At 49.0% G+C, this 12,230-nt stretch overlaps 1 protein-coding gene across 1 annotated transcript; it reads right to left on the reverse strand.

The window, feature by feature from the left end:
- Nucleotides 1–931: 931 nt before the first annotated feature.
- RBX1 (ring-box 1, E3 ubiquitin protein ligase) lies at nt 932–12,154 on the reverse strand. Its single transcript, XM_004675638.2, has 5 exons — nt 12,001–12,154; nt 10,055–10,133; nt 4,922–4,992; nt 2,345–2,430; nt 932–1,116 (listed from the first exon to the last, which is right to left on the reverse strand). The coding sequence occupies exons 1-5, from the start codon at nt 12,076–12,078 to the stop codon at nt 1,104–1,106; spliced, it is 327 nt and encodes a 108-aa protein (XP_004675695.1). The 5' UTR covers nt 12,079–12,154; the 3' UTR covers nt 932–1,103.
- Nucleotides 12,155–12,230: the final 76 nt, after the last annotated feature.

The following is a 12,230-nucleotide window of genomic DNA, read 5'->3' on the forward strand; positions in this document are numbered from 1 at the left end:
TCAAAGTCCTTAATTACCAAGATGAAGCTAGAAGTTCTCAAATTCAATCCTATAAAAGCCCTCAGGGGTTGCTGGTGGGGGTTACATCTGTAGATCGTTACCCCAACAGAAATCAAAATCCCAAGAAAACTTTGAACAAAAGCCATCACATTAACAAATATTTTTATTAAAAGTAATGATTTTTCAAAACAAAAAAAAAATTAGAGTGGCACTGTTTCACATATTTGCAGATCTCTTTTATGTGACTTAATAGAAGACAACTGGGCTCACGTCTGCTTCTTCATTCAGGATGTTGCTTTGGTTGAAGCACGTAAAGCAAGCCAGACACGCGGCTGACAGGGAACTTCGGGCGCCTCCCCAGAGGGGCTCAGGTATTCCCGGATCCCCAGACCACCCTGCGAACCAGTGTGGGGCGTGGCCCCTGGGGCTCAGTGATGACTACAGGTCATGAACTGGGTCAGAACTGCGACCTCTTCCAAGGCCCAAACATTTTATACAAATCGCAAAGGGTGATGGTAGTGAAGGAAGCTTGAATTTCTCTTGTGATCTTAATTATTTCAACTGGAGTTCATGCTTTATTCATTTGTCAGTCAAGATTACATACTGAATGTTTTCAAGTTTACTTTTCTAAACTAAGAAGAGGATGTGACGTCATTCACAGTTGAAGTTAACATTTGCACAGTAGTTTTACAGTTTACAATGTCTCTTTCTGTGCCTGCATGATGCCATTTAGTCCATGGAGGTCACTTTGTCAGGGAGCAGAGGCGCGACCTGCCCAACACCGTGTCCACTCACCAGGATGTGGACAGAGGACAGTTCAGCTCCGGCACTAGTGGGAAAACGTCTCGCTTTTAAAGACTGGCTTTCCCACCTCGGCAGAGGGGACTCCTTATTTATGTTCACATTTTTCACATACACAAGAGACAGCAGCTGTTCTAGAATCCAACTGGACTTTATTTGACACAGAATACATATGGCTGCAGGAATAGCAAACTGAAGAGACAAAGCAGAAAAGACACGATTCTATCTAATTTATAATTAAGTAACAGGAGGGCAAGTCACCAAATGAATAGCAAAACAAACTTGATGGAAGAATTCTTTTTCTAGTGCCCATACCTAAAAGACAAAAGTAAATTATTTTCTTAATTCCTTAGCAATGTCTTGTTGGAGACTACAAAAACTGCTGAACACGAGCAAGGAGGAGAGGGAAGTGGCTGCCTGCGTGTCCCGAGGGCACCTCCACCTCCACCTCCCGCGGGTCCCAACATCCTGCCACTGCCCCCCGGTCCGAGCCCCTCCCCGGGACTCAGCCGCACCCACAGGCTCCCTTCAGGTGCCCAGACAGACGCTGGGCAGGATCGGGGCCGTGGAAGGGGAGCTCGCGGCCTCCGATTCCGCTTTCGGCTCCCACCGGCCCTTGGGCAAGTGTGGGGTGAGGCCAGAAAGCAGTGACTGAACAGCCCGGTCGCAATCACAGCTCCCGCAGCATCCAGGCCCACAGAAGGAGAAGTGTGGAGAATCTAGGTAGGCTTTCAATTTCCCCAGAAGTCAGATTTGGCTCTCACAGATTGTAAAAAATAAACAGGACCAGGAAACTCTGCATATAAATGGATTTCTTGAACATAAAATCTTCCCTTATTATCTGACTTGATCCCGTGTCCTCCTTCTTTCTGGGCAGCTGGCCTATTTAGAGTAATTTCTGGTATGTATGGAAACCAGCTACAACTCTGCCCACTGCCTGAGCCCCCAGGGGATGGCCAGACCCTGGGGCACCTCTCACAGCACCACTTAAAAACTCTGTCGATAAAAGTAGTTTGGCTGAACCCCAAACAGTGCAAGGCCCCAATGTATGTTGGGCTGAGAACAACCCAGGAGACGAATTAAGCAAAAGCATTTTCTGTGGCCAACTCTTTTGACCACTTGAGTTTTCAAATATTTAGCACACTGCGTTTTCTTTACACAAAAACAGAGCGGAGAGTCAGAGTTGGCCAGCACAAGCCAGAGCAACGGGACACGAGGGGGGACCGGACTGTAGCCCAAGGCAAAGGCGCTGACACCTGTTCGCCCGCGGAACCTTATGCAGCAGTTCTAGAAGTACTTTATGAATGTTTGAAGAGTCAAGTTTCCCCCTCCACAGACTGTAGCTATATTACTTGGGAAAGCCCAGGCTGTAGCTTCCGACGCTGGTCCCGCCTTTGCGCACCACCCGGTGATGCCCACCTACCGCATGAAGACCCAGGCCATGGAGCCAGGGCCTCCAGCCGCCCCCCCGCCCATTCCCCGAGCCGGAGCAAGGCAGAGGAGCGACACAGCAGTCTGCAATGCGCGCGGCGGAAACACCTACTTTTGGAATTCCCACTCTCTGTTGTCCAACGGACACACCTGTCGTGTTTTGAGCCAGCGAGAGATGCAGTGGAAGTGAAACGCATGCTGGAAGAGAAGACAGAGGGCATCAGAAACAGCCCTGCGCGGACCCATCCTCTGGCTTTACAGGGCTGCCAGGCGGGTGGGGCGGGACAGGGGCTGATCACACAGGCTGAGGGAAAGGGCACTTCCTGACAAGTCTGCTCGCCTGAAATGTCAGAATGTCAGCGCTCCTGGGGGGAAGGACCGGGAGCTCAGGGCAGGGAGCAGCGCACTTTCCCTTCTCAGGCTCCGGTCCCTTCGGAGTAAGGGAGGCTTGGCCCATCCTCGGCCACCACCCGCAGGAGGCCCTGAGCACAGGGAGATTTCCACGTCCTCCTCCTTGGTCCACAACTGCTCCACCTGCCCACTGTGGAGCGGGAGCCCCGGAGCAGCGCCTTCTCCTGGGCCCTGGCCAGTGCAGAGCCCCCGCCCCGCGTGGAGCTGAGGCCTAAGCAGCCCGGCTGCGCCCTCCAGCTCTGCTCAAAGGACTGTTTCCAGATCTATTCACAAACATGCGGATACCACAGGAACTCGGACTCGATAAATGTTTACGGGTGAGGGGCTTGGTCTCAAAAAGGAAAGAGATAAAAAAGGGTGAGAGGGAGGATGAACCCAGCTGCGCGGGAGCAGCGGAGAGCAGAGAGGGGCTTCCTGGGGCTGCAGACAGCAGGACGCCGGCTGAGCACCCAGGGCCTCTCATCTCAGCCCGCACGGGCAGGCAGGACTGCTCGCCGCGCCTCTGTGGCGGGCACCCTGCTTCGGGGGAGCCTGTGTGGGTGGAAGCAACAAGGTCCCCGAGTCGTCTAACCGCTGGTGGGTGTGCTGAGGAGTGGGCAGAGAAGAAAGGCTGCACCCCAGCCCGACAGGGGAAGCTTCCTGCACGCCTGGGGTACCAGCAGTCCTGAAACCTGCCCAAACGTGCGAAACACGACAAACCATTGTGGGTCCGAATCTTGAGATATGTCTGTTGTCAAAGACAGAAACAGACTTCCGTGAACAGAGCGGAATCCACTGCGCTCTGCGGACACTCGGCCGGGCCAGTGCTCCCTGGGTTACAGCTGTTGGGAGGTCGCTTCCCTGTCAACTCACACCCTCACCGTCAAAGAGAAAAAAGAGTTTCCCAGGGCAGGAAGCTGAGCCACTCCCCTCAGTGAGGATGGGGGGCAGCCCAGGCTCACGAAGCGTGACCAGGACACCCAGGAGGAGACCCAGGGCAGGAGACGGCTAGCACCCTGACCTGCTGTCCTCAGGGCAGAAAGCTAAGGTGTCGAGGCTCTAGCCGAGTGCCGGAGGCTCCGCACCAAGACAGTCTTCATTGCACCACACAGGAAGCTGAAGCCCGATGAGTGACTCGCTTAGTTCCTGGAGCTTGTCAGCAGCAGACCCAGAACGAGCACCCAGGACAAGCCTGAAGGTCACTGATCGGCTCTTTTCAGTGACAGGCTCTCAGGGCCCAGCTCCCAGCCAAACAGAGGGGCATGCTCACTTCCTTCACTTCCCACCACAAAGCAACACGGCTCTTTGCATAAGTCTGAATGCCAGGGTCCCTGATACCCCTTTATCCCCACACACAGTAAAAGCAGTCCCTAGGCGGCCACAGACTGCACTAGGACCCTGGCAGGATTAAGAAAGCTGCCACAGGTGTGGATGGGGACGGGAGGCCGAGGCTGTGGGAGCCTCCAGGACACCCACCATCTCTTCAGCAACCACCATCCCCATCTGTAATTATTTAGTTTCTCAACAAGCACGCATGCCCACTCTTCGTTCCCTTTCACTTGAGGGGCCCAGGCTCGGGGATGTCAAGTCCCTGGCCTGAAGTCACCGAGTAGTAAGTGCAGAGACGGAGTGGTGGTCTGACTCCAGAGCCTCTTAGGCCTGTGCCAGGCTGCAGCTGTGGGTCCATGGTTCCCTGGCACAGGAAGCCTGAACGGGACAATTCTGCTCATATGACCGGATGACATAACTATAAGGAGGAATTTTTAACACATGCTAGAAATTACATATTTGATGGTTACCATCCGCACAGCTTGCCACTGCCTGGAAAGCTGAACATTCAGTCCAGCAAAGCTGTGTAATACAGGACCGGCGTGAGCCACGTGGAAAAAAAAAAAACACCCAAATCCCAACGTAGTCCATTTACCACCTTCAAGACAAACATACCCCTCAAAACTGACTTCTTCAAGACACCTAACCTTAAAAAAATGTGCTATACAGGTAAGGCTTTCAGCTAACAGAAGAGTCAAAGACAGCACCACGAGTGTGAAGGCCACCCCAAAATGTTCAAAAAGTGGGTCAACTTGATAACTAAGACAAACTAGTGCCTACGCAATACTAATTTTTATCCCCAAACAGGTGAGCAGTACAAAGATTCAAATCTGTTTTTACCATTAGTATACCTTTTGGGAGAAAGGTGGGTTAGTCATTGTTTGTTCCTAGTTATTTTCAAAATTGGCAAGGCAGGAAAAGTGGCAATGTGTTTACAAGCCAAGCTGATATGGAAAGATGTTTTCCTTACGTTACAGACGCCCCACGCCACGGTGCACTCTTCAGAAGTAGCCGACGCCTGGTTAGCTTGACATTCTATGCCTGCGGGAACAAGAGCAACAAGGTGACTCAGCCTCAGGGGTGGAGGTGCCCACCAGGACAGATGCTCCCGTGGCTCATGATAACGACTGTCTTCTAATGAATGGGAAAGGGGTGAAGAACTAAGGTGAGATGTGGCCTAAAGTCTGCCCTGCCCCGATTCCCTAGTCAACCAATGGAAGAGGCACTTCAGACTCTTTTTAAAAAAGAATTATTTGTTTATACACACAAGAACTGGGGTAGATGCCAAAGGTGTGTGGGGGGGGGGGGTAAGAGGGCTCACCAGAACAGGCAGACTGACTGAAATACAGTGCTGAGGGGAGCAGCAGAAGTCTGCTGCACCCTGTGGGTCAGCTCCTTGGCTGGGGATTGAACTTGGCTGCCCTGGCTGCATATAGCTTCACAGTGCTGTGCACCAGAGAGGGCCCCGGGCACATTAGATTCTAACTGACCTACCTGGTCCAAGTGGCAGAGAATCCGAACTTGATACCTTTAATAAATTCTAAACATGGGCCCTCCCTGGTGGCGCAAGGGATTAAGTCTCAGTACTATGACGCTATCACCAACCACTGTAGCACAAGTTCGGTCCCCTGCCCTGGAGGTGACCCACATGGCACAGCAGACCTCTGTCTTGCCTGCTGTTCCCCTCAGCAGTGTATCTCAGTAGACCCTCCTTTCTGCTCCTCACTCTGTCTCTGATGAATCCTCTCACTCCCTGCACCTCTGGCCTACACACCTGCTCTTGTATGTATAAATAAATAAATAAATCTTTTAAAAAGTAAATACAGTTCTAAACTGTAGTGTCCTGGGAACTGGCATCGCTCCCTAATTGTTATTGCATGTCCCTCTTAAGAGGCTCACAGCACCCAAGCCTGCCCACTGGGAGGCCTTGCTGGGTAACCAGCTCCCAGCCTGAAAGGGGTCAGTCAGGCAGAAACCAGTCAGTGGGACAGAAGCAAGTAAATTGCTGCATAATGTCCAAATAAACACAGTTTCACAGAAGGGGAAGGGACTTAAATAGAATAAAAATCTGACCGGGATCAAGAACTGATGAGTAAAGCTCTATAGGGATAAATATTTCAAGCACAAGAATAACTAATGTGTAAATTGCTTTCTCTGAAGGTGGTAACTAAATGGAGTGGAGTCTCCTCACTGAAGAATAAAAAGCTTCAGGAGAGAATATTTAAATACAACAGATAATTACCTCAAACTTTCATAGGTGGAAAATGGTAAAATTGTAAAAACATAATGCTGAGATGTGAATGGTGTATTTGGTCTTGGGGGAAGAGAATTGCCTAATTTTTTTATTATCCTTCAAAAATATCAAAGAACAGAATTTTCTGAAAACCAGAGAACTTGCTGTATTACTCAGATTCACACTACCAAGAGAGTAACTGGGTGTTTCTTCTGATAAGAGCAGAGAATCAAGGCTCTAAGAAAGCTATTCAAGAATTTATTGGAGTTTGTGAATATTCAAAGGGTTGGCAGAGAAGTCTGATGCCTTTCAAGTTAGATCCTCTATCTTAAGTGAGCGCCATGGATTATGAAATTAGCTAATAAGAGGCACTACTACTACTTAAGTGAGTAACAAAACTACTTCAAGGTATATGATCATGTCTATTATTTTTCTAGGCCTGGTATCTTTAAGGGACTCATCTTTCTATCCCAAGCACAAACTCGGCTCAGTTACTGAATAATGGAACAAGTCATTCTTATAAATAGATAGGGCCCAAATATATAGGTATTCGTAACCAGAAGATTCCTAACAAAGAACAAACATACATAGCAGGGACAGATCACCCTCTGGAATGCCAGATAAGCAGATATGACATGAGAAATCATTAAACATCACTGAAAAATGACCTTAAATACCCAATGTTCCTGGGCTTTTGGTGCAGAGTGAGTGCATGGTTTAGTCATTAGTTTAAACAGGGAAAGGAAATGCTCATTGTCACCCCGGGGCCAGCAAACAAGAACGGTTTTTCCCTGCCAAAGCATTTCACGTGATTTAGAGGGACCAGAGCAGGCCATCAAGGGCTGCTAGGAAGCACCGTCTTCATCTCAAAGGTGGGCAGAGCACTCAAATCACTGGTTAGGGCCATGGGGTGTGTGTGTGTGTGTGGCTCTTCTGGGCAGACATTGGGGTCTAGATGCGTGCTCCTTCTGTGACCCATTACTTGAGGGAACAAAGAAAATGACAACTAGTAGATCATGTATTTCAGCAGCTCGCTAAAACCACCAGGAAATGGGCAATGTAAAACAAGCACAGTCACCACAGGGCGTGCGGTCCAGCCAGGACTCAGGAGGAGGACATGTCAAGGAACTCTGGAGGGGTCAGACCAGGAGCCGTCACAGCGCTCCCTCCTTCACCGCTGAGCATGTGGCTACCCATTTAATTCCAGGCCAGAATGTGTTAGAAAATGGCCACTGCTAAGTCAAAATTTTTATGTTCATCTTTCCAAAAATCAGAACTTATGTTATTTTTGAAAAAGAAGAAAGCCCAGTTGTGGCGAGACTTCTCTTCAGTGTCTGTAACAAGCCGAAAATGAAGATTTGACCACAATCACCATTTATCCTGGTGCCTAGCAAAACGCCCAGGGTATGAATATTTACCCAATGGTGGAGGACATGACTTGAAAATACAGTCTTAATTTTTTGTTAGAGGAGTTTGGTATTTTACTACTTCATCCAAGATTTTAAAGATATGGTGAGTCTCCGACACTGATCGCTCGAGCACCCGGCTCTGAGAGGGGGACCTACAGCCTCTGTCTATTGTGGTCTTCACAAGAAAAGCTCTTGCTTGCACCCAGAGAAAAACACAGCTGAAATTTAGAGGTTAACAATCAGCATTATATAAATACTTATTTATGGGGCCCTCCCTGGAGGTACAGGGTGAAATGACAGCACTATCAAGCTATCATCAGCCACAGCAGCCTGACTGATTCCCGGCCGGGTGATGCACTGGCACAGCTGACCTCTCCTGTCTCGCCCGCTGCTGCCCTCAGCAGTGGTCTACTCCTGCCTGGTGTACTCCCCACTCTGTCTCTGGTGAATCCTCTCAACCCTTGTACTTGCAGCCTACCTACACCCCAGTTTTTCATGCAAAAATAAAAATTAATCCTTCAAAGAGAGCTCCATGAAAATAAAATTTTCTGTGCACTCACCATCTTATGAAAATGCACAGCCAAGAAAGAGGCAAGCGTGTAATCAAAGGCCCCACCCAAACACATTTAAAACTCTGCACGTGTTTGTCTGTGATGGGTTCCTTCCTTCTATCTATTAAGGTCATGGTAGCTGCTGATCTTCTTTGTACTGTGGAGAGGGAAACAGTCAAAACTCAAAGAAACCCAGGTCAGTGCAAACTACCAACACGTGCCACGACTGCTTTCCAACCAAAATATTTGATATGCTTTCCAAGTTGAGATGACCTCAGGTTACTACCCTACTTTGTGTCTTTATTCACTCAGCAAACACTTAGTGGGAATCTATCATGTACTGGGCACTGTGCTCGTTGCTGGGACAACCGCAGTAAATAACACGAACACAGCAGAGAACTAACAAATGAAATGATGGCTACAAAGGGAAACTACACACATCTTGTGAATGTTTATCACAACTGGCACAGCCTGTGTGCGTGCATACAAGTCGTCAGGAAAAAACATCTTTGAGCAAGCTGGAGGTGAGAACAGAACCACTACGAGTCTGTTCTGCTGTCTGTGTGTGCCACCGGCCACATGCAGACACTGGCACCTGCATTGGCTACCAGGTACCAGGTGTGCTGTGAGTGTAAAGATGCTCCTGGGAGACGTACTACGGAAAGACCACATGATGAAAGGAAAACATTTTGGTGATAGCAGGAAAACTAAAATACAAGTAATTTCTTTTTACTTTATTATGAGGGTACTAGAAAGTTTTAAATTATGCATGCTCTTGAATATGAAGCTCACATTGATACGGGACAGCAGTGGGTCAAATGGAGGCAGGGGAGAAGGGGTGAAGAACGACCCAGGTGGGGGTAAGTGGGTATGTAAGGGCTCTGAAAGGGGGAACTTCATGAATAAGAAAGCCAAAGAAATCACCCGAGTGACCCAGGTGAAGGAGAGGCTGGAGGCAGGTGACTTACAAACTGAGTGCCTGTAATTTCAGTTCTAAGAGCTGAACTTTCCTGGCCCCCTTTCTAATTTTGGTAACAGCATTTTTAGTACATGGATGAAAAAGTCGCCTTTATTGTTCCTCCAGTGATCAACGTTCTTGTCCCTATCACTGTGAGGATATTCAGTGAGTCCATCCACAGCTCCAATCCAGTCCAGTGTTGAAATGTGTGCAGGGCCTCCCTAGTGGCTAGTGAATAAGTCTCAGCGCTATCTCCGCCATGCCTGAGTTCGATCCCTGGCCAGGGAGTGACCCACATGGCGCAGCAGACTCTCATGTTTTCCTGCTGTATCCCTCAGCAGTGCATTTCAGTAGATCCACTTGTCTGCTCCCCATTCTGTCTCTCTCAAATCCTCTTATCCCCCACACCTCTGGTCTACCCCATAGTTCTTCTTTGCATAAATAAACATTTTTTTTTTTAAAGTGTGGAGATTTAAACAAAATTTCCCTAGTGAGTTAACTGCTGATTTAGATGACAGTGATATCCGCTTAGCTATGCTTATCACTAAAGTTGAAATCCTTACTCCTGTGGCATTTCTTTATAAATCCTGCCAGCAGAATTAGCTCTGATACAGACTGTTTTGGCTCAAAGTTCATTTTCTTCCTCTCTGCCTTTGAGTCTGGATACAAGATGGGCAATAAAGCAAAAACAATCAACAGTGCCTCTGGGTCCACAACTGGTTCTAAATGTGGCTGTGCCGTCTTTAGATTGAGTAGGTTTATTCTGAGACGGGTATGCCTCCAGCACTCTGTAAAAATGACTCCACTTCAAACATACCAATTGGCTGGCCGCAGAGGACCCCAAGTGTCTGACTATACTTTCCATCTCTCCGTGAAGAAAAACTGTCACATCAGGAGAGTCCCAACCTCTGTAACCATCTCAACTTCCTCCCATCCTCCTCCAATTACTTACAAAGATCCATAATGTGGTTCCTGCAGATGGCACAGTTATCAACCACAATATCCCAGGCCCACAGGGCTACCGCATTCCACTGCAAAGAAAAAAAGGGAACAATGCACTCTCCTTGTAGCACACACACTGGCATTTCACGCTGCAGCTGCAGTTATCATGTCTTTGGCCACAAGGACCACCAAACAAAAGGGACTTGGACAGTATCCCTACTTATTATAGCAGAAGCAATCGGCTATACACATGCTCTTGCATTCTCCAAACGCTTGAGTCCGTGAACACAGAAATGAATGTGTATTTTTTTAATCTTATTTCTTTTCCCTACAGCTTAAAATAATTTAGCCATGTCAATGTAAGCAAATCAGGAATAATTTTTAAGTGCCTGGTTTAAGGCTTAATAAGAACAAACTCGAATTACTGTGTAGACTCCCCTGGCCATTGCAGAAGAGCTCAAAATCTGCATAAATAAAGATCTGCTCTACAAGGCAGCTTGGGAGCATGAGTGGGGAGGGGAAAGCTAGGAACAGAATAAACTATGACTGGATCACAAAATGGGTAACCCCGGGATAAGCTGGATAACTACCTAGTGTCAGTACGCAGAACAAGGTCATCACTTAAATCTTACAAGATGACTTTTGAGAAACTCTAGAATTCACAAAATTTTGTTTCGTTTCTACCATCAAGGAAACTGATGTTTTCAACTTTTACAAGTTCAGACTCCTACATTTAAGATCATTCCAACAGAAGTTTCTCTTATAGTGGTAGTTAATTCAACCTTCTGCAACAATAAATATTCTCAAACTCTTTTTTTCATCCCAAATTTGGTGTCACTTCCCAAACCTTCATCTCGTTCAAACCCAATTCTCAGTGCTTAGTAACTTCATCATCACTTTTCTACCAACAGCTTCAACTTGAAGGAGAAAAATCCTATTTCTATTATTCTTCAATATGGCTGCTGGCTGTAAGTGAGCAGGCAGCGTTCACAATGAAACGCCAAAAGGCCCTAGGAGGGTGTGTGTGTGTGATACTGTCACTGCTTAGCTAGACGTTCCAAGAATAACCTCTTTCCTATTTCAGGATCATCATTTTAAAGGGATTGGCTTTACCTTAGGTGGGTCTTGACACTTTTCTCCCAAACTGTTGGTAAACCTCTATCAGGCATTTCATGCAAAATAACACGTTCCACATTTTTGCTTTCCCACTTTTACCAGCTCATTCGCAACTAGTACTCAGTTCTCCCAAAACGGCACACGATTCGGGTTCGCGTCTCCTTTGATAAATTCCACCACGCTTTCCCCACCCCGCTTCGGAGAGAGGGGTTCTTGACACACCACGGGATCGAGGGGGCTCGCTGAGAAATCAACAGACCTCTCAGGAAAGCCAAGAGTTACACTCTTTGCACACTTGGACTCCGCGGGGGCCAGAGAACCGGTTAATGGAGGCCTCGGTTAGTCGAGGACCGGGCCGGGGTCCCCCGGAGTTAGGGGGACCCCAGCATCGGGAGGGGGTGGGGCAAGATCAGCAGCCCGGCTCCTCCGAAACCTCCAATGCGGATCCTCAGGTTCCGGGCTTTCGCCGCAATGCCCCATCCTCCACCCACCGCATCGTTCCGACTCCCCCTTCCTCCCCCCACCCTGTTCTTCCCCCCACTCCTCCAGTGACAGCTCAAGCGCTTGGCTCCCGCAGCCAAGTCGCAGCCTCGCGCATCTCAACAAGCACCCCCTTGATTGGCTCCTCAGCCTCCCAGCGACACCCAAACGGCCACTGAGAGTGGGCTGCGGCCACGCCGATCAACCCTAAGGCCCGCCCCCCGGCTTCCTTTCGTGGTACCCGGTCCCAGGAACGCCCTGAAATGAAGCCCTTTCCTCTGCGCCTCCGTCTTCCTCGGGCCTGTCAGCCAGATCCGAGCCTCTCTAGCTTCCCTGAGGAAGGCGCTGGCGAGACCCAACCTTTTTCACTTCAAAGCGCTTCTTGCCCGCGCCGCTGTTGGTGCCGCTCGGGGTATCCACATCCATCGCTGCCGCCATTTTGGAAACACACGGTCTGTCTTCCGGCTACTGCGCCTGCGCACAAGCGCACGCCCAGCTCCCGGTCTCCCCGAGCCGGCGCCTCCTTCCGCGCCCACCCCTCCCCGGCGCGCGAGGAGCAGGTGGGGGCGGAGCGCGCGGCCACGCCTCTT

Source organism: Condylura cristata, unplaced genomic scaffold, assembly GCF_000260355.1.
Source record: "Condylura cristata isolate star-nosed mole 26May11 unplaced genomic scaffold, ConCri1.0 scaffold00004, whole genome shotgun sequence".
Classification (NCBI taxonomy): Eukaryota; Metazoa; Chordata; class Mammalia; order Eulipotyphla; family Talpidae; genus Condylura; species Condylura cristata.

Coding starts and splice junctions, on each gene's coding strand:
- RBX1 (XM_004675638.2), bottom strand. CDS start 12,078: ATGGCGGCAGCGATGGATGTGGATACCCCGAGCGGCACCAACAGCGGC. Junction 4,993..10,054: donor GAACCACATTATGGATCTTT/GTAAGTAATTGG, acceptor TTGTTCCCGCAG/GCATAGAATGTCAAGCTAAC. Junction 2,431..4,921: donor TGGCGTGGGGCGTCTGTAAC/GTAAGGAAAACA, acceptor CTTCTCTTCCAG/CATGCGTTTCACTTCCACTG.